Here is a 20,966-nt window from a genome sequence, read left to right as displayed (position 1 = left end):
CCTGCAGAAGTGTGGCTCTAATGGAGATGGCTATCCCTGCTCTATTTCATTTACTTCCCAAACAAAACCATTTCTGACCCCCTGTGATGAGAAAAAGAGATTTGTAAAGCCTGTGATATAAAAATGACATTTTATCCAATAATGACATGATTCTATTTCAGCTTCAAATGGACTAAAATCTCCTTCTCCTGCTTTTGATAATACACATCTGTAAATGTTCAGTGTTTACGTAAATCACAACAGCTTCACAGTGCAAGAAGTCGTCTTCAGAAATTACAGCTGAGAGCCTCAGTTTTAGCAGCTTTCCAGTGATGATTGATAAAGTGGAGTTTGTGGACAAGGCAGGCTGCCAGAGAAGGTGTTATAACATCAGACAGTAAACCAAGCAGCACACACACACACGACGTGTTGGACTCCAGAAAGATGCGGCATCCTGTGGTTTCAGAAGTTGATGGATTTCAGAAAGAATTGCTGGGGATGGCTTGGTCCCGAATTTGGATCTTCACACGCAGACTCCAGATACAGTAATTGGACTTCTGTTTAGTCCAAGTACAGTAATGCATGGGCTCTCCTTTAATCTGCTTCCCAAAACTGCAAGTTCTCATTGAGTGGAGGCAGCTATAAACAGTGTAACATGGCAGTTGTAATGTGAACAGCATGCTGCCACTGGTACGAGTAATTGACTTCAGCCAACCTACACTATGTGTTCTGTTTGCAGAAATGAAGCCCACTCCATTCCTGTTATGGGGTCCGATATAACAATGAAATTTAGACTGTGTCTGAAATGCGTCCTTCAAGGGGCCAGTGTTTGATCCCAGTGAATCAAAATTTATTCACTTGTAGATTGACATTTATTCACTTGTAAATCTGAAAAAACAAAACATGCAGATCAAATAATATCATCACTGACACTGTGTGTTGTAATTGAAGCATTTAGTGTTTTACTCTCTATGACTGGAAAGTCTGTTCATGTTGCATGTGTGGCCTTGTTAAATTTCCATCGGTCTTAAACTGTAAACAAGGAAAAACATGGATATGTTACAAAACGTCTAATCCTATTTTCATTTCCATTTGGAAACTGGAACAACAGATGAAAAGAACTGCCGGTTTTGGTACAGTCATTTTATTTAGTTCTAAAACAAAATCTGATCTCCACCCAAAAAACTGTCCCCAGTCATTATTTCTGGCTCAGCTATGTCTTTTAATGAAGCAACCAAATGCTTTGTAGTTTGATTAAACAGAGACTTTGTGAAAAGTGACAGCAACATGCATTCAGTGCTTTGCAAACATTAAAGTCTTTGGATGAGAATATTGAAATTGTGACATATAATAAACAATGAAATTAGTATAAAAAATGTAGCTGCAGCTAAAATGTAAAAGAAAAGGACTTCTTTTTTTTTCGTTTTGGGTTTTCTTTATGTTTGTTTGTGTGGTAGCTCACCATGCCACAGGGTGACAGTAGTCCACAACTAAAAAACATTTTGGTTCATTGTGGACACATAAGCTTTAAGTGAGAGTAGATTTGATCATTTGTCAGGTCGAGAAACTCACCCGCTGCATTGTACAATGAAGGATTTTTACTTTGGCCGGTACTTGGAACACATGGGTGGCCTGAAAGTAGCATCAAGGTTGTGCTCATAAGCCCTTGAAGCAAACAAACCTTTTTCACTCCTGTTTATGGCCTGTATTAATCGAATAACAGTAGTGACTCCTTTCTTTTTGGACATGGTTATTGGTTTGTTTGCCATTTGACTGGTATTGCCTGCCTCCTTAAATCTCTTTTGTAAATACCTCTCCATACTGTGTCTTGGGTTTCTGGTTTGGTTTGCAATTTCCGTGCTGCCAAGGTTAAACGAGCAGGACTAATTGAATCTTGCGTGTCGTCTTATGATTTATAGAAGAACAGAATGGATTTAGAGACTTGATCTTCTATAATCTCACTCATTACAATATGGGCAATGTAAGAGGAGATGATTGTCCACCTTAATTTAAAACGTCTGAAAATTTCTTAAAACCTCTTTGTTGCTGCTCTGGCTCTCAATTACTAACAGCCTATTTTTCAGTATAACTTCCAGCTGAACTTCCTGCCATATAAGGTGCTTGCCCTAACCATATACTTTAATTCTCGTGCTTATAAAATTCTGCAATTAAGCATAGGGAGACAAAATAAACATCTGGGGATTATTAAACAAAAATGAATTCCATAAAGGTCAAATAATGTGAAAACAAGTCTAGATTTTCCTTGCTGATGTGATGCACTCTAAATCACTGTGGCCACGTTTACATGAATTTTTTTTTAAACACTTTGTTTATTGAAGAGTTTTAATTTCTTTTCAAAAACTTAAATCCGCTTTAAAGCTTTAAACACCTAATTCTGGATGAAAATGACAATTCTGAATTAACCTTAATTTGGAAGTAAGTGGTTGGTTTATTCCCACTTAAATCTGAGTTGATTAAATGATTAACAACATTCAATCTGCTTTTATTCCTGTTGTACTGCGCGTGCTTGTTCCCTTGCCCTGTATACATGACACACATATTCCACGCAATCTTTTCCCTCTGTCTTCCTTTTCCTCCTCAGATGCTGATAAAAGTGAAGTATTATCATTGTGTCATGCTGGTGCTTCAAATTATAATAAAAAAAAAAAACCAAATTGAAATGGTTTTTAAAATGTGGTCTTTCATGGTGGAGTCAAAAAGAAAAGATGCAGGAAGTAGATGCTTATTTTCAGTTTTCATAAGTATGCCGCATCCACTGCCTGTCCAGTCAGAACCCTCCCCAGCCCCCAGATCTAAAGCCGAATTACTGTCAATGAAGTATTAATCCATCAGAGTAGTAGATGCAGTCTACTCATGCTGAAATCCCATTGGCTCAGGAAAGAGTGAGCCGTCATCATCTGTGTGGGAATTGACTGCCTAGTTTGGACACAAAACCCCACCACAAAACAGATGATTAACAGCTTGGACATAAGGGAATAAATAGAGATCTGAATAGGGAAATTTATTGGGAAAAGAATAACAAAAAAAAAAGGGAAACTGAACAGAGAAAATAATGGAGAAAAATTGATCAAACAAAGGAATTGTGTGAAAATATATTAAAATATGTATTTACTGATTTATGGTTGTATTAAATGTTTGTCCAATTTTCCATATTTTTTCATTATTTTGGATTATTATGACTTTTTTGTATTTTAGTTTTATTTTTTATTTTTTTGCAGCACTCCCATCATTGCAGGTAAAACCACGACCCTTAATGGGCAGCAGTGAAGCTTTACTTAAGCATATGGGGATTAAAGTCTTCTTAAGGGAACTTTGAAATCTGTTACACAAGGACTTGATGGTGTTAAACTTTCGCAGCACATACTGTATTTTTACAGATGATCTGGGGATTTACACTTGAAGCCTTCTGGTCACAAATTCTCCTGTAAAATCGTGTGAAAGCTCACTTGAATATTTATAGAAACTGCTTTCATAAGTACTAAATATATCACATTTCACTTTAGATTCATCCCATTTACAAAGAGGGGGAAAAATATTTCTTCCAGGGCAGCCAGCGGCACGGCTAAGACCTGAAGAATTAGCCAGTTGTTAGCATGGCAGTTCTATTCGCTAAGACCCTTTAGGATCACACATGTAATAGGAACAGTGTGTCTTGATAAAGAACTCGAGCCTACCAGCTTTACTGTGGTTCTAATACCACCTGAAACTACAGGTCTGGATTATGATTCATCCCAAGAGGATGAGCGCTCCTCCTCGTCCTCCTATAACCTTTGACTTGGTCAGTTTGACTGACAGATGGGAGGGAAACATGATGCAGAGGGACTTTGCCTCCACACTTTCAAAACACTCTTTGTTGTCTTTTCTGTGGGACTTCAATGGGATCATGAAAGACCTCCAGTTATTTCTCATAGGTCATTTTGTTACTGTGTGCAGCATTTCTTTAACACAAAAGAAAAGTCCTCCTGAGTGTTGTGTCTGATATTATTCAGAAGTTGAAAGGTTTTCTGATGACGTCACCCTTACAGCTGGCATGTAAAAAATCTTATGCCATATATTCTGAAAAAAGCTCATTGTGTGTGGAAAAACAAAATGGAGACCTAACTGATCTCACTTTGCTGGCAGAGAGGAACTTTTCCTGGATTGAGACCTTGTTTATCAATGGTTTTGATTACTTATAGGATAAGAGAGTAAAATTTTGGGAGTAGTTTATCTACTTTATTGCGTCAAGTTTGATGGGAATGTTGATACCAGTATAACATCTGTTTTCATACAGCTACAGTGAAACCCCCTGATGCAAAAAATACAGCAGCCATCCAAATCAAGTTCCTCAGTTGAGAGTTCGACTCAACTTTGAATGGTTTAAGATGAAATGTACAACATGGCACCACATGGAGCCCCCTCCACACAGTTAGATTAGGGAATGGATGCAAGACTTTAAAATCCTAGTTGTATTGATGATTCAGTTTAAATGATGCAACATAAAGTGGTAATGGGTTATTATGTTGTAGATTTTAATTTATAATCGTAAATAGGTTTATAATATTGTCTAACCTAAATGAAGCAGGTTGTAATGTCTAAAGCAGCAAGAAAAAACAGTTGGAAGAACAAGTAAGTGCCTCAGTTGTGCACGTGACCACATTATCTTGCACTCTCAGAAACTTTATGGTAGCCCTCTCCAGAACAGTAAGTCATATCTTTTTAATCTTTTTTTTTTTTTAAATTTATTTTTTATTTTTAAATAAACTGACATCTACCTTGCTCTAACACACAGCTGGCCATAGCTGAGATGTGATGTGTCTGTGGCGCATGACTGATTTGACTTTTTCCATTGTTAATGGCTCTGAAGACTTCCTGTGACAGGTACAAAAAACTGAAAGAGGAAACAACCTAAAACTGCATGTTTTTCTAGTGTGGGTGCAGCAGCCTGCCCTTTGACAGTCTTCATCTTTTATGTTTTTGATTCTCCTTGAATCGACTAAAGTGAAGATGGAAATATCTTCCTGAAGCATGTGTGCAGGGTTCATGTGTTCACTTAACTACCTCCTGAAGAATGCTCTTATCCTGAGTAAAGGGATTCCCAAACACCCTCACACCCATACGGGAATGCTTCATCTGTAAGACATTGTGCATGTTTGAAGCTTTTCCATCTCTAAGCTCCAAAACTCTTTACACAGCCTGAAATTTGAGTTGCGACAATGCATATCTGTATTTTGGTCCTTTTTGAAGTGATTGTGTCATCAAGTGATGCAGCTTTTTATTCAAAAGCATATCTTCCAGCTGTTTGTATGCAGTTGTTTATGTACTATTCCATGAAATACCTAACAGCAGTGTTGCACACTCTTCATCCTCATACAGACTTTTAATTGGTCAGTAAAGGTGCAAAATGAACCTGTCACACATCTGCTGTGAAGTTTGTTGCCCATTTAAGAGGAAATTTGGGAACTCCAGTTTGGGAACCACTGTGCTCTAGAGATATTACCAATGTCTGCGAGTGCAGTCTTCATGCTAAACTGACTCTTCACTCCTTTTAATGCTTAGTTAGATATTAAAACAATTTTCTTATCAAACTTTAGTTTCTTTTATTTCAGTAACTTGGTCCCATGATTAAAAACAAAGGTAAGGGAATACATAAACTAGCTAGCGGTCTAAGACTCGGGTAATATTCTGGCTAAGTAGCTTCCTATGTTGCTTTATTTAATGTGAAACAATGTAATAAGGACTTAACATTTACAAGAGTGTATAAGAGTCCCCTGACTGAATGCAGAAAAACAGCTTTACACCATCTACTGCAATAAAAACAAGTGAGCTGTATATAAAACTGAATTTCTTCAGCTGTGACTCAGCACCGGAGGAAACTCCTGTTAGTAACTACTGTATGAACACTTGGTGAAAAACACCCTCATTAAGGGGAATTAATGGCTCACATAAGTAGCCAAAGGTGCCGTGGTTTGTGCTTGTTTATAAAAAAGGAAATATTGACAGAGGTTGGAAAGACGTAAGCCATGTTCATTTGCAGGGAATTGGACTTTCCTACCAGTTCATTTCCAGTTAGAGTTGCACTTCTGTTTTCTTGCCTCATGTTCTTCAACTTTCTACTTTTATTCACCAGCCTCATTTTAAAGTTAACACGATTTGTGGTCTGAAATAATTTCTAATAACAGTCTTTCATTCAATCAAAGCAGTCGTTTTGATTTAGCTGTTTTGGGGTTGTCTTTTAGAGGAATGTTGCTCATCGCTGCACGTCTTGAGGGGTTTCCTCGCTTTAGGAAAATAAACTCAGAGCTGGCTGGCTTTGAACGTGTCTAGATTTGACATCCTGATGATGACGCTTTATTTTTGTTTCCACTCAGGAACCACTGAGCACTGGGAGACACTTACTGCTTTAAGCATCCTCCCAGAGTTCATCTGTGCTCCTCTGTTTATGCAGGGCGGTTAGGAAAGCCATAAAATTTTGTAATACGGCTGTTTTCATCCATCCTCCCAAGTTATTTATGACATGATGATGCCCACATTTGATGTGTTGTGGATATGTTTGTCAAGACGTGCAGAGAGGTTTATCTATTATCCTGCCAGAACTTTCACTTATTCTGCACGTTATGTAATGTTTTTTCGAAGTCCTAACTTTTGCTTCCTTGTAAGTGCTTCTTTTTGTCCTCAACTCCAGGAAGCAGCTTCAGGTCTCCTGCAATGAGGCAGACCTCTGGCTCCTTTTTAAGATGGACTGTTGGATAAAGCAGCCTTAATTTCCCATGCTGTGCTGTAATTTTCTGATTCATTGGAGTTCTGAAGAGAAAAATTGGATTTTGCCTTTTGCATCTGGTGTCCAGCAGAGAGATAAACTGGTGCTCTTCTTTACTGAGGGCAGTGGAGCATTTTATTTGGATGAAATTGTACTTTCAAAGTATAAATACATCAATTCCACTCATTCTTCCTACTCAAATGATAAAAAAAAACGTTCTTGGTTGGCCTTCATGTCCAGTGTACATAGCTGTACTGTGACAGCTGAAGCATCAGAGGAAATTTACATGAGCAATGAATTCAACAACCTGAGACTAGAATTTCCTTTTTCCCCTGAAGTCTTTCACTCTTTCTCTAATCCACTAAGTGATCACATTTCAACAGCGACCCCTTTCATGGTCTGTCTATCTTAGATTTTCCTCTGCTGCTGACAAGACGAGGGTTTCTTTGGCAGAAAAGCCTTATGTTTGCATGTCTAGACTGTTGCAGGAATTATCAAACAGAGGTTAGTAGATATGTAAGTAAATACTATGAAGAGACCACCAAGACTGGTTGAAGAGTTAAACATAAAGGTGAAGTTTCCTCAAAGCTGCAGGAGTGAAATACAGTAGACAGCCTTTAATACTCAGAACCAAAGGGAAGATCTAAGCTGATGGAAACTACTTTCTAGGGAAAGTTCAAATTTGCAGAGGGAAGCAAGACAATAAAAATGTTTGTAAAATTTTTAGAAATAATTTGACATGAACAAAACAAATTTAAAAAAAATCAAATTTCATGATTTAAGTTTCTATTTGCTGAAATTTAGAAAATTTCAGTTTCAAGGGAATAACAATTCAATTTTTGTATTAGATTACAAAACTGACTTTGAAACAAAGCTTTTTCAATTCAATTCAATTCAACTTTATTTATATAGCGTCAAATCACTGCAATGCCATCTCAAGATGCTTTACAGACAGAGGGGAAAACATAATGAAGGCCAATTCATAACAGCCTATATAAGGAAACCAACAGATTGAGTTGAGTCCAACTCAATCTCCCATCCTGAGCAAGCACACTGGCAACAGTGGGAAGGAAAAAACTCCCTTTTAACAGGAAGGAAACCTCCGGCAGAACCCGGCTCAGGACAGGCAGCCATCTGCCTCTGCTGTGTGGGGGGAAGAGGACAGAAAGACAACAGACAACAGGAACTGCTACTCCCGGCCAGGGAGACCTGCTGAGACTGGAGACATACATGTTAATGATGCAACACTGTTATGGGGGGGGGGGGGGGGGGTAAAAGAAAGAGATAAAGAGAAAAAGAAAGAAGCTCAGTGTATCAGGAAATGTCCCTCAGCAGTCTAAACCTATAGCAGCATAACTAAGGGATGCTAACCATCCCTAGCTATAGGACTTATCAAAAAGATAAGTCTTCAGCCTAGTCTTAAAGGTGGGGAGGGTGTCTGCTTCCCTAACACTAACTGGGAGCTTATTCCATAAGAGAGGGGCCTGATAACCAAAGGCTCTGCCTCCTGCTCGGCTCTTTGAGACTCTAGGAACCACAAGTAAGCCTGCAGTCTGCGAACGAAGTACTCTACTTGGTATATAAGGAACAATGAGGTCTTTGATATATAGTGGTGCCTGGTTGTGGAGGGCTTTATATGTAAGGAGAAGGATTTTAAATTCTATTCTAGATTCAACAGGCAGCCAATGAAGAGAGGCTAAAGCTGGAGAAATATGATCTCTCCTGCTGGTTCTGGTCAGGACTCTGGCTGCAGAATTCTGGATCAGCTGAAGGCTTTTCAGGGCATATTTAGGACAGCCCAGTAATAGAGAGTTACAGTAATCTAGTCTCGAAGTAACAAAAGCGTTACCAGTTTTTCTGCATCACTCCGAGACAGAATGTCCCTAATTTTGGCTATATGACGTAAATGAAAGAAGGCTGTTTTAGTAACCTGCTTAATATGTGGGCCAAAGGACAGGTCAGGGTCAAATATTACTCCAAGGTTTCTCACTGTAGCACTGGAAGCTAAAGTAATGCCATCCAGGTTCATTACAAAACCGGAAAATTTAGCTCTGAGTTTTTCAGATCCAACGAGAATTACTTCAGTCTTATCTGAGTTTAAGAGGAGAAAATTTCTAGACATCCAAGTCTTTATGTCTATGAGACAATTTTGTAGCCTATTGGGCTGATTTGTTTCATCTGGTTTAAAGGATAAGTATAGTTGAGTATCATCTGCATAACAATGAAAGTTTATTCCATGCTGTCTAATAATTTTGCCTAAAGGGAGCATATATAGCGTGAAGAGTATTGGTCCAAGTACAGAACCTTGAGGAACTCCATGACTTACTGTAGTTTGGGAGGAGGACTTGTCATTTACATGAACAAACTGAAGTCTATCAGATAAATATGATTTAAACCAGCTTAACGCTGTACCTGTAATTCCAATCACCTGTTCTAGTCTTTGTAACAGAATGTTATGATCGACTGTATCAAATGCAGCACTAAGATCAAGCAAGATAAGTACGGACACAAGTCCTTTGTCTGAGGCCATAAGAAGGTCATTAGTAACTTTCACCAATGCTGTCTCAGTGCTATGATGAGCTCTAAATCCTGACTGAAACTCCTCGCATAAATTATTTCTGCTCAGGTGGGCATGTAGCTGAGCTTTGAAAGTAAATAAATACAAAAACTGATAAATCATACAAAAAAAAAAAAAAAAGAACTCATTGGTTGCCAAAAACGTCTTTTGACGTCTTTAGCACTTTTGTGGTTTCTTTATATGGAAAGTCTAAAACAATACAATAACAGAAGGTCCCTTAAGTGTTGTTTAAAATAAATGGAAAAGTATATAATTGAATAAACAAAAAAATTAAGCCATTAAAATGTATATGTAAAAAAAAAATGAGAGGAAGACAAAGAAACATTCAGTTAGAATCTCAGCCAAAAAGATGGGGCTGGAGCTTCTTTTAAAACATTAGCAGTCTTCAGCCTGAGGTGCTCTGGTGGGCTGTTCCACAATCCAAGGCAGTCGTAACAGAACGAGGCCTCAGGTTAGAAGTTTAGAGGACTTTTTTTTTTTTCTTTTTTTTTTTTAATTTAGGGGGGTGGGACCAGAGAGCAGATTATTACAATCATCAAATCTACTTGATATGAAACCACCTCAGTTCTGGCAAGTGAAAGAAATGGGCAGAATCCTGTCTTTGTTCTGTCTTTTCCAACATTTGGAAAGTGTGGAATAAAATCCTGCTCAGTCAAAAACGACACCTGGACAGGGTGTAAAATTAAATTTCACTTGTCTTTCCCTTGACTAAATGCTGTTTATAAGGACGTTAACTGTCTCTAGGTCACCAGGAGACATGGTAATGCAAAGCTGTGCATCATCAGCATAGCTGTGAAAATAGATATTGTGCTTTCTGTACATATTAAAAAGTATTGGGCTTAAAATTTGTGCTTGGGAACCCCCACACCGAATTTTATGGATTCTTGAGGAGTATGTATCCATACTTACAACAATATGTTGTGTGAGAGAGGGAATAAAACCATTAAAAAACAAACAAGATGCCCAAAAGACCCCTTAGTCTGTCTAATAAAATCATGTGATTGACTGCAGGGGGCATGAAGATCCAGCAACACCAGGACAGTTTCTGAGAGTCTTCATGTTTCTCAGAGCTTTATTGATGAGCAGTTTGGAAACACTGCTCATTTGACAAATATAAAATCAGATTACATTATTCATTTCTATCCACAGAAGGACCAGATGTATTCTGAAAATGAGCTGGAATGGCTTTTGTTTAACTTTTATCCACCAGCTGTGTTGCCAGTGGGTAGTTGTTTAGACTGAGAATACTGTATTCCAGTCCATTAAAATAGCTGAGGATTGTAATAACATTTTTGACATGAGTATATTTGGTTTATATGCAGTGATTTCATCTGTACTGAAGTACTGCAATGACTGTCCTTGAGCAGTTTGGGGCCTTGTGGTCCAAATTTTGCAACTCTGCATCTCTAAATCCACATACACTCACACCACAGACACATACGCATGTTGTGCAAGTTGGCTCGCACATCCCTGGCATTGGTAGGGTCAGCCAGCAGTCACGTCATCTGTTAGCAGCAGGTATAGAATTACACACAATTCCAGTGTGACATCCAATAACCACTAGAGCCTTAAACACAAAGTATTTCATTTGAAAGTGAACAAGAAATGGATCATTTAATGTAAATCATCCAGCCGTTGCAACTATTCTAGTGACTTAACCACGATGTGATGCTTTGCATGTTGTCATCATATTTGTACAGTAAAATATACAGCCAACACAACCTTGGTAAGCTTCACAAGCATCCTCTGACTAGCATAAAATACGGAAGTGCCCTCCTGGATGCCATTGAACTGTTTGATAAAAGGATAAATCAGGACTTGGGATTCAAATCTGATAAATATAGCACACGTGAGGTTCATTTGCTGGTATCTGCCCCTCAGTATTTTACAGCCTAATGAGGGATATTGATTTGCTTCCAGTGAGAACCAATCAGAAGTCACTGAATGTGGCTAATCAATGCTTGTGAGGCAAGGCAGGGGTTGCTTCCTTCTCTGACTGTAAAACGCAGAGTCAATTAATTAACTCATGCTTAGTGCTGGTCTCTTCTCTCTGTGTAACGCAGTTGGTCACAAAAATGGCACGTAAGGTTAGATTTTTCAATTTCGCAGTGAGAAGTTACCCGTTTTTCTGATTCAGCATCCTCTCACACACTTCCTGGACCTTGCTGAGGAGTACAGGTGGAAGATGAGAGGGCTCTGCAGAGTGATGGCTTTAAAACAAAACCCCATCTAATTAATTTAGTTTTCATTTATCTGGTAGTATCTCAATCCACAAGCCAAGGTGCGGTTATGGCAGGTTTTAACATGGTTAATACTCCAAAGAAATTTCTTAACATGTAACCCAGAGTGGAAATTAACTTGTTCAAGCCAGACTGGGCTCGTCTTACTGTTTTCCTTTTCTATTTCGAGCACATGAAATTGTGAAACCATTAAGTGTTTGATTATAAAGCTTTAAAAAAAAAAAGTGACCAAAATGTTTCCCTGTCATGCAGTGTAGGTTATGTTACAAGATGTCCTCGGGATACAGTCAAGCTTTCAGATAGAGCTGTCAGGATGACCGCCTGTGCCAATTTAACTTGCAGAATAAAGTGATGGGACTTGGCTGATCGATGGGTTTATAACTGACCTCCCCTCATCAGGGAGTGTGTTCTGCTTCCATCATGACCGCTGTCAGAACTGCGGGGAGGATAATTGCAGTGTGCAGCTAAAGGGGTGGGTTCTCAAGTATCCCAGTACTCAGCCTGTTGCCAGAGGAAAACACATTGATCTCTGAAGGTGATGAAAAGACTCTCTCAAAGGCCCGACTTCCTCCTCAGGAATCTTCCAGCCTTGACACTGAACCGGAGCAAAAACGTAGATGATCCATGCATGCCTGCCAGCCATACTTTCATTCGTGTCGTTTGTCTTGTGTGTATGCATGTTTGAAAAAAAGAACTGGACGAGCCGCTTGTTCTCTAATGATTTTCATTCTCTAAAACCAAGCATTGTGTGTCTGTGTTTAGAGGTTATGCGTTTTTAGACCCCCGCAGGGCTGTTGTTGCTGTGACAATCCACGCTGAATGCATAAACAGCTTGTATGCAATTAGTTTAAGACTGTGTGGCTCTCTCATTCTTGCAGTGCAAAGACAGAGAGATGCGCTTTTTAATACGGACTTCAATCTGCTCGACGCGGTGTTAATAGAGTCTGCAGCGACAGACAATTCCTCACATGCTAACGGATTGACTTGTGGCTTAATAAACTGATAACTGGCATCTGGACAACACACATCCGAGCTCAACACACTCAAATGCTCGCACATAGGCACAAAATGACTTCATTTTGCTGGGATGGAAGAAGAAATGAATAGTTGATGCTTTCAGACCTCTCCTGAACGTACACACATGAAGCTCTCTGATCGCATTTATCAGCTTTAAAAAAAAAAACAAAAACAATTTCTACTTTCTGTTTTGATGAAAGCAGTCTCGTGTAAACACTTTCAGATTGTCCTAGGATTTTTTTTTTGGCAATTGATTTGGCAAATTAACTTTAACTTCAACCAAATGATAACATCTTTGACAGGATCGGTGGACTTTCATGATGTCTCATTATAGTTTGTGAAGCAGACGCCGCTGTTCATTCATCCCCATCACTGTTTATTAGATTTAATTTGGACTGTGATCAGCGAGATGTCTTGTTTTACTGTAAATTTCCAGCCAACTCATCATACTTTCCTGAGCAGTAATGTAAGCACATTTCTGCCTGCTTTATAACAATACATTTTTTTTTCAGAAAAGAGCCCAGATGTTCTATTTTTAAATGCGTCAAGTTGAGCTCCAGTTGTTGTTTGTCAGCAGCCCAAAGTATGATAAGCATTTAAACTGGATGAATACATTCAATAGGGGGGTGTCCGTGCACATTGTTGAGGAATTTAAGTCGTGGCAAAACCAGTGGACCAAAAAAGGGACGATGAGTAAATGCAAAAATCAGACACAATGGTCTCTTTTCTGGGCAACAAATTGAAGATAATTGCAAATAAGTATTTAGGAAATGGCTATAATCATTATATTTACTCAGGAAATTGTTGAGCTGGAGTCAAGTATACTTGGAAATAAGGATAATGAAGACGTATGCCACAGAATCGGAGAATGATGTTAAATATCCTGTAGAACATTGTTTTCCAGGGTCAGGTTCAGATTCAGATGTGGGTCTTGGGAGAAATTAAAGTTGGGCGCCGAATTTTTCTGCAGGAATTTCTGTTTATATTAGATTGCCAAAAACCTTTCGGTACAACACAATTTAAGGGTGAAAAAGGGACGATGCCCTACAGACTGGTAGCACTTTAAAAAAAAATTAAAAAAAAGGCTATTACACCTGCCTGTGCTTCAATCATCATCTTATGTTTGACCTGCAAGAATAAAACGGCATTGCTAATATGTGAATACAGTTACAGAATTAAGACTTTTAAGCAAGATTGATATTCCGTTTGCTAAAATGCTCAATTAAATGTTAATTATGCTGCATCTGCTTCTTGTGTCAGATTGCTTGAATCTAGAAACTGACCTTTTAATTTCCAGAGTTTCATTTCAACTGATAGAAATTAAACTTTTGTGATTTGCAAACATCCTCATACTTGCATTTCCTTTAAAACATGCAAATGAAGCTCCTATCCTTGTGACTTGGTGGTGTTTCAGGCTATATTCAGTTTTAAATATTCTTAAAGATTGCATTGTTTTCTTTTGGTAAAGCAGGCATACAAGCTTATTAAATTGGGGGTGAGCTAACTTAAAGCCAGCACAGTCCACAGGTCCCACTATAAACCTTTAGAGAACAAAATAGCTAATTAAGTACAAGCATTTAAGGTCCTGGAGCTTGAAAAGTTAAATCTTCTTTGAGAGGAAAGTCTTTGTCCAGGATTCTGGCTCTTCATCTGTCTTGAATTCAGAGTGTTTGAGGAAGTTAGGGGATTAGTGGAAGTAGTTGAGGTCAGACGGAGTACAAGGTTTTCCTGGACCAGTTTGATGGGTCACAAAAGGGGTGGAACTTTAACATTTCACTCAGCAATACCCATGACTGATGAGACCAAGAAGAGTTTGAAAGTGGTGCAGACACAGTCCAGATCTTCATCTGGTTGCAGCGTTATCTGTTGACCTAAAGATTCAATTGGATGTTTGTGTCACAGAAAGATAAATGCCCTTTAACATCACTCTGCGTAACCTGACATTGCCTGCTTTTTGTCTTTTTTTTGTGTGGTGTTGTTCTGAGCTCTTTTATCATTAAAGAGAATAAAATTGCAGAAAAGTGCACTGACGACATAATTGTTCGGCTGGCAAGGCTCTCTGTATTAGCTGTTACATTTTGCAATTTCTATTTTTGTCAACAATTCACATCCGTCTGAAGATGGAGAGAGAAGTGACATTCATGGATTTAGCAGAGTCTAAAATTGCGGTTGCATTTCCATAGTTTCCCGCAGACACTGGACCCAGTTATCCATGAATTTGCATTTTATGTATTGATTTATTCGTTGTCATGCATAGCAGTAATGATCTTGGCTTCAAATAGTTCCTCTTTGCCAGAAACTTCCACAAAAATGTACTTATAAAGTAACAAATGATTGTACTGGACAGTAGAAAGCCAGGTTTTGTGCAGCTTTAGTTCTGTTGACCTGAATACCCAAGTGTTGCCAGGTTTAATAAACTCATCCATCCATGTTGTGGGATTAAATAGAGTATATTAAAGTCTGTTTTGCCTAAATCTTCTTAAATCCATGGAATGCTTGTAAAGACATTGATCATGAGTTTTTTAAGAAATATTCTGAAGATTTCAAATAAACGTCAGTGTTCAAGTTCTATGGTTAGTTGGAGCCACCTTAAGACTTTCCACTGAATTTTGTTGACATTGCTGATTGTGTACTTTGAGAATGATGCTATAGTGTTGTATAATGATGCATAAAGTGCTCATTTAATCATTCTTAAGAGTTCTTGATCATTATTTTCAGCCCCCATGGGGAGTTTTTGGTACAAAATGTATTCATTAAACTGCAAGTATCTGAAAACATAGCCTTAAGCAATATTTTATCACAGTGACATTCCTGCCAAGTTTTCATCCCCGACATTGTGCTTTTATGACTCGTACATAAATATTCAGATCAGAATGAATCACTCAAAAGGTTTTCTTGTTCTTCTGTTTGCCATAAGAGAAAATGCAGCAAATGATGCAGTGAAATTAGATGTGCTCATATTTATTTAGGATATTGGAAACTACATGTGGTTATGAACTGCAGAGATGCATTTGCACTCACTGAGAAATTTAAAACAAATTCTCTTCAAACCTGATTACTTTTGGAGTTTGGAGCTCATACCCAGTTTGCTATTTTTTGGCAAAAGTTTGACTTTTATTCTGAGGAATGTTTTGTGATGCTTTGACAGGAGTTTTAAGTGGCCTGATGATGTAGATTGAGCTCTGAGACATAGCTGGTAGTGTAAATAAGGCCACTTTGTGTGTGTGTCTGATTGACTTGAATGAAAAAGAGAAATGGAGGCTCTGCTCCACTTTCTCATGATGAACAGTTTGTATGAGCAGAATGATTCAGAAGCAATGTGATTGTGGCTTAAAGCTGCATGTTTCACAATCCTGCCAATTGCATGGGATTCCTTTGTGCCAAATAGCTTTCAAATGATGGCTACTATCAGTGCTTTGGAGCAGAAACACACTGTGGGATGTAAAAATGCAATGTTGTGTGACTCTTCCTGAATAGTCGGAGTGAATTTTTTTCTGATTGTTTCATGCTGCTGCCTAGAAACATTGAATTGATTGTTGTATTTTTTTTGCCATGTATGAAACTTATTTGATCATATAAAACTATCAAAGAGTTTAAAAGTTATAAACTAATATGCAGACATCCAGTACAGAAGCATGAGCCAAGAGACGTTTAAGTCGCCCAGTTGAGCCACATCAGAATGTCCAGTGGAACTGGAACGGATGGTGGCTGGTCTGTGAAACATGAATAAAAATATGCTCATTAGATAAGGCAGGTTTACAGAAAGGGGAAAAAGTAAAGAGTCTGACATGAAACTAATAATGGTTACCTCTACAATCTGGTGGCACATTGAGACTTTGGATTGCAGCGTGGAGCCAAATGACATCACACCAGGAGGGATGAGTAAGTGGGCAGGGCAAACACATTTATGTGCTATATAAATTACATGTACGTAATTTAGAACTTGGGTAGTAGCTAGGAACATAACAACAACAACAACAACAAAAAAAAACTTTCCATTCTTAATTACATAAGCATGTTTTCATCTGCGTGGATCCAGTGACCTCAGGAGCAGCAATGACTGCACCACAGATAACTACTTAAATGTAGCATTTTCCTCTATATGCCTTTAAAGATATTTCTCATCCCAAACGGTGCTCGAGCACCTATCAAACAAAATAGCTACTACAGTTTTATAGCTCAAAGGGTTCTCACTTTTTGATTGTCCATTCAGAGACACCGTAATAAAAATGGTGGTACAAATATTACAACTTCCATGTATGTCGACCACTGTAGGTTTATTAAAAATGCTTAATTTCAAGATAATAAAAGCAGAAGCTATTTTAGTGAGGTTATTAGATACTAATAAAAACATGTTTTTTTAGTATTGTACTCCTTGTTTTGTCATTGACCTTTTGATTTTCTCACCTTTGATGAAAAATTTACTGAGTTAGTACATGGTTTAACCTTGTGAGGGAAGTCTTGAGCTTTGATAGCAACAACACACTCAACCTTGTGCAGGAGGAAATGTACCACTGTACTACTGAAGTTATTAGGTGAAGGTTTTAGGGAACTTTTTTTCAACAGAAAATTATTGTATTATTTATTCAATAGTTGTAGAGTTGTTTCAATCTGGCACAAAGTGACGGTATGACTGAACAACATTGTTTTCCATGCTACCACCCTGCTAGCATAGCCACAAATGAAGCCAAACCACATGTTTTATTGATGCCTTTTCTCTCTGGTTCTGCATTATAAAACTTGTTCTCTGCTGCTCACTTCCCAAAAAGCGAAAGCCAGCAAACAACTCAATATAAAATACACGCAACCGCAGGATCTGTTTTGTCTGACCAAAATCTTTGTCTGACCAACCTCACAATGGATATAAAGTTCATTTTGATTTATTTTAGTGACCGTCTTGAAAGCTGTTGAAAAGGTTTTAACAGATTGTCCGTAGTTACTGACCCCTCATCATGAAATTCCCTGCTGTGCTTCTTTTTTTCTGAAACCATTGTTCCATGACCGCTCTTGGGAAACAGTGAGAAAACAGGCGGCCAAAGTGCGCTTTGAGTGATTTCATTTGCAATTGGAGGTCCTGGTCAGTTTAAAAAGGAAAAAAAGAAAAAAGTTTGAATCTGTTTTTACTGACTATAAGAATAAAGTTGTTCATTTGTGTTTCATAAACCGAAGTATTATTGTTGGCGTGTAGTAGTTTCTACCAAGTCTTTCTCTTGCCAGTGTAGTATAGGTTTCATGGGAATCCCTCCTTAGTGTAAAATCAGAATGAAAAGTAGTGATGAATTTAGTGAACTACGATGATATCTGTGAATAATGTAAGGTATTCTGTCTGGACCACCAGATCCCACGTGAGGAATGTTTTTTTGAGCAGCTGTCAAAAAATATACCACCAAAATCAGGAGGATGTTACATCGCTGTACAAAATATTCCTCTCAAAGGTGTCAAATGTCATTTCAAAGTGAGCCATAATCAAGTGTCTGCCAAGTGCAGTAAACCTTTTCTGTTCCTTTTAAAACCTTTAAAAAAAAAAAAAACAATCTATGGAGAAACCAGGGTTGATGTGAGCCATAGTAAAGTGAGAGTCAAACTCCACCTGTGGTTACATTAAATCGAGCCTGGGCCCTTCCCGGGCAGTGCCTGACATAATCTTGGAAACTGCTCAAAAGGAGCAGATCTGGATGCTGAAGCTGAGCCAAACAGTGGGATCAAATGGAGGGCTTAGCATCGTACAAGGAGTTTGCAATATAATCTTGCATTTTGCACCCTAGTAACACATCTGGACGCTCATAAATCAGCCAAAACAAAGAATAAAGTGGATTTTTTTTTTTAATTTGCTTTTTACTTTGAAACTTTTATTCCTCTTACTTACACAGGGATACTGTATATGTACACAGATACAGGGAAGAGCTCTGTGTTGGAGAGCCATTTCTTGGAGCACCTTTTGACATCCAGCCAGTTGTAGAGCTGAGCAGTCAGTGCAAGAACTCATGAGAACTGGATGCAAACCTTTAACCAAACAGGAAGGCATGAAATTGCATCTAGATATTTTCTGTGAAGCAGATCCAGAGAAGGAGCTTTACTGCTCTAAGTTTTTAGTGATTGTCTGATCTTTTCAGTGGTGACAGGTCTTCTGTCTTTGTCTCTGCTGCTTCCTAATCATTTTCAAAGGTATTCATTTGTCAAGTCAAAATGATATTGTTTTAAATTCGCGTTGCCTATTCTTCAATTTCTTTGCTAATTTGGTTATCTAATGACTTTTGTAAAATCCATTTATAGACAGACTTCCAAAGAAACCTGCCTTATAATTACTAAGTAGGACTGAATTGAAGGGCAATCATGCTTTGTTGTTGGATGTAGAACCAGACGTGTCAATTTTAATGAAACTTCCCTTTGTTTTGTGAAATTCCTTATTATAAGTGAAAGGTACAAATATCATCCATTCGACTTGCAAATGTATGGTTCTATGTCGGGAAGTATCCTCAATCTACTTAGTCATTGTTTGAAGAACTCAGCTTTTATGCTGGCATAAAAGCTGCATGTTTATTTAGGAATAAAACTATATGTATCTCTCTGAGGTCATTTTGAGAGACATGCTCCTTCCAATTTTTTTTCTTTATTTTGTTAATTACGATCAGTATTTCTTCTCATATATTGGATTGCCTGTACACAATATGATCCTGTAAGTTCTTATATGTGTAAAAATTTGGTAAATTATGTGATAGTTTTCACTGTATGATAATCCTGTCAGGGGAAAAAAAGAGCCAAACAGGAAAAAAAAAACCCAGTAGATAAATTAAAAACAAGGGCATCCATGCTGAAAGAAAACCTAAAAACAAATAAAAAAAGAGATGACAACACAAAGGGCACCTGTGTGAGTGTGTGTGTGTGTGTGTGCGTGTAAATGTCCGCTTCCATCGAAGCTTTTACATGAGTAAAATCCTTATAAAAACAGACATTACAAGGTATTTAATGTATAAATAGAATCATTTTCAGTAGCTCTTTATATAGAAAAGGCAGTTTGACTAAGAAGAAAGTCAAAGAACATGAAATTTGTACAAAGTTAAAAAAAATTTAAATGGCTGACTTAAGCGTATTATGTTCATCTTTGTTGCAGGACCTCCGGGTAAACGGGGAAGACGAGGTCGTGATGGGGAACCTGGTATGTACATTTGCGATTTGGATCAGACATCCAAGTCGTCTCAGTTCAGAAACATTTAGGGAATAATTCAGTGGGACATCAGCAAAGCTTCCTGGGCTAACAATCATGTAAAAGTACACTGTTTATCTTTTGAGGCCAGGATAGGTTATTAATATGCAATTTGTGGTCTGTTTTTTTCTGTGTACACTTGAGCTGATGTTTCTATGGAAACACTAAGAGTTACTCTCCAAACTGAGAGACAGTGAAGTTTGACAAATACTATCAAAGCTGCTGATATCTATGTCTAAACTTTGAGTAATTCCAGTCCTGCTGACCTGACAGGCACAATGTGCTGAGGTTCGGCTGGATTCCTGAAACAATCCACTATTGTTTGCTTCCACAAACTTAGCAACAAGTTGTCAAAGTGTATTTGAGATCTCTAGTCACAAACCCTCAGTCCTGAGCTGAGTCAAGAAACTTGGCCCTGCTGAGGCTTTGGGTGTCAAGGAAAGGAACGTGTTCAGCAGCGACACTCCCACAGCCGAAAAGTGTCGCCGCAAATTGAATTCGCAGCAAGAACGTGTACTTGGCAGGAAGCTGCATCCCCGCTCTGTTCACCTGATAGCGAAAGCGATAATGGGCTCTGGAGTGTGACGGCTTTCTGCACTCAGAGCACAGTGCAGTGGAGTGCAGCAGACACTTTGGAACAAAAGCACTGCCTTTGTAAAAAGAAATTAAAGAGATGGGGCGAAGCAGGGGGAGCAGTAAGGGAACAATTTGCTTTAATAGCCTGACAAACAAACCACGTCTTTGAGGGGAAAAACTACATTGCTGGCTGTGTCATCAAACCAACACACAAGTCAAATAAATTAAAATTTAATCAGTTGAGATTTTCACTTTGAATATCAAGAATTATATTCTTTCTTTCAGTTTGATGTAAGAAAATTAACTTATCACATTTGAGGTAATTTTATGTCTTTTCTGAATCCCTGTTACGTAACTTTCTGCTTCCTTTTTTCTTGTTTACTTAACACAAAAGGTACTCAGTGTGTAATCTGAGACCCAGTGAAAATAAAATCAAATGACACACAACACTTCAATGTTACTGTTGGCTGCAAATCTGAAATATCCCTGATCTTTGTTTGTGGGGAGCTTAACGCCAAAATAAACATCCCTCATGCTAGCGTATTTGAAATTGCACCATCGTGCTAAATGTTTTGCTTTCTGTTCGACCAGTTTAAATATGGAGAACTTGAG

At 38.2% G+C, this 20,966-nt stretch overlaps 1 protein-coding gene across 1 annotated transcript in view; it reads left to right on the top strand.

Annotated features, from left to right (window-relative positions):
- The window catches only part of col25a1 (collagen type XXV alpha 1 chain), a 172,281-nt gene that overhangs the window by 71,784 nt on the left and 79,531 nt on the right, over positions 1–20,966 (top strand). The window contains exon 3 of the mRNA XM_079257471.1: positions 19,686–19,730. Coding sequence (XP_079113597.1) covers positions 19,686–19,730 — 45 coding nt within the window. The remainder of the gene's footprint in view (positions 1–19,685; positions 19,731–20,966) is intronic.

The sequence above is a fragment of the Telmatherina bonti genome (assembly GCF_933228915.1).
Source record: "Telmatherina bonti genome assembly, chromosome: 18".
Taxonomy (NCBI): Eukaryota; Metazoa; Chordata; class Actinopteri; order Atheriniformes; family Telmatherinidae; genus Telmatherina; species Telmatherina bonti.
The sequence above is the reverse complement of the archived record's forward strand: the minus strand, read 5'-3'. Positions and strand labels throughout refer to the sequence as shown.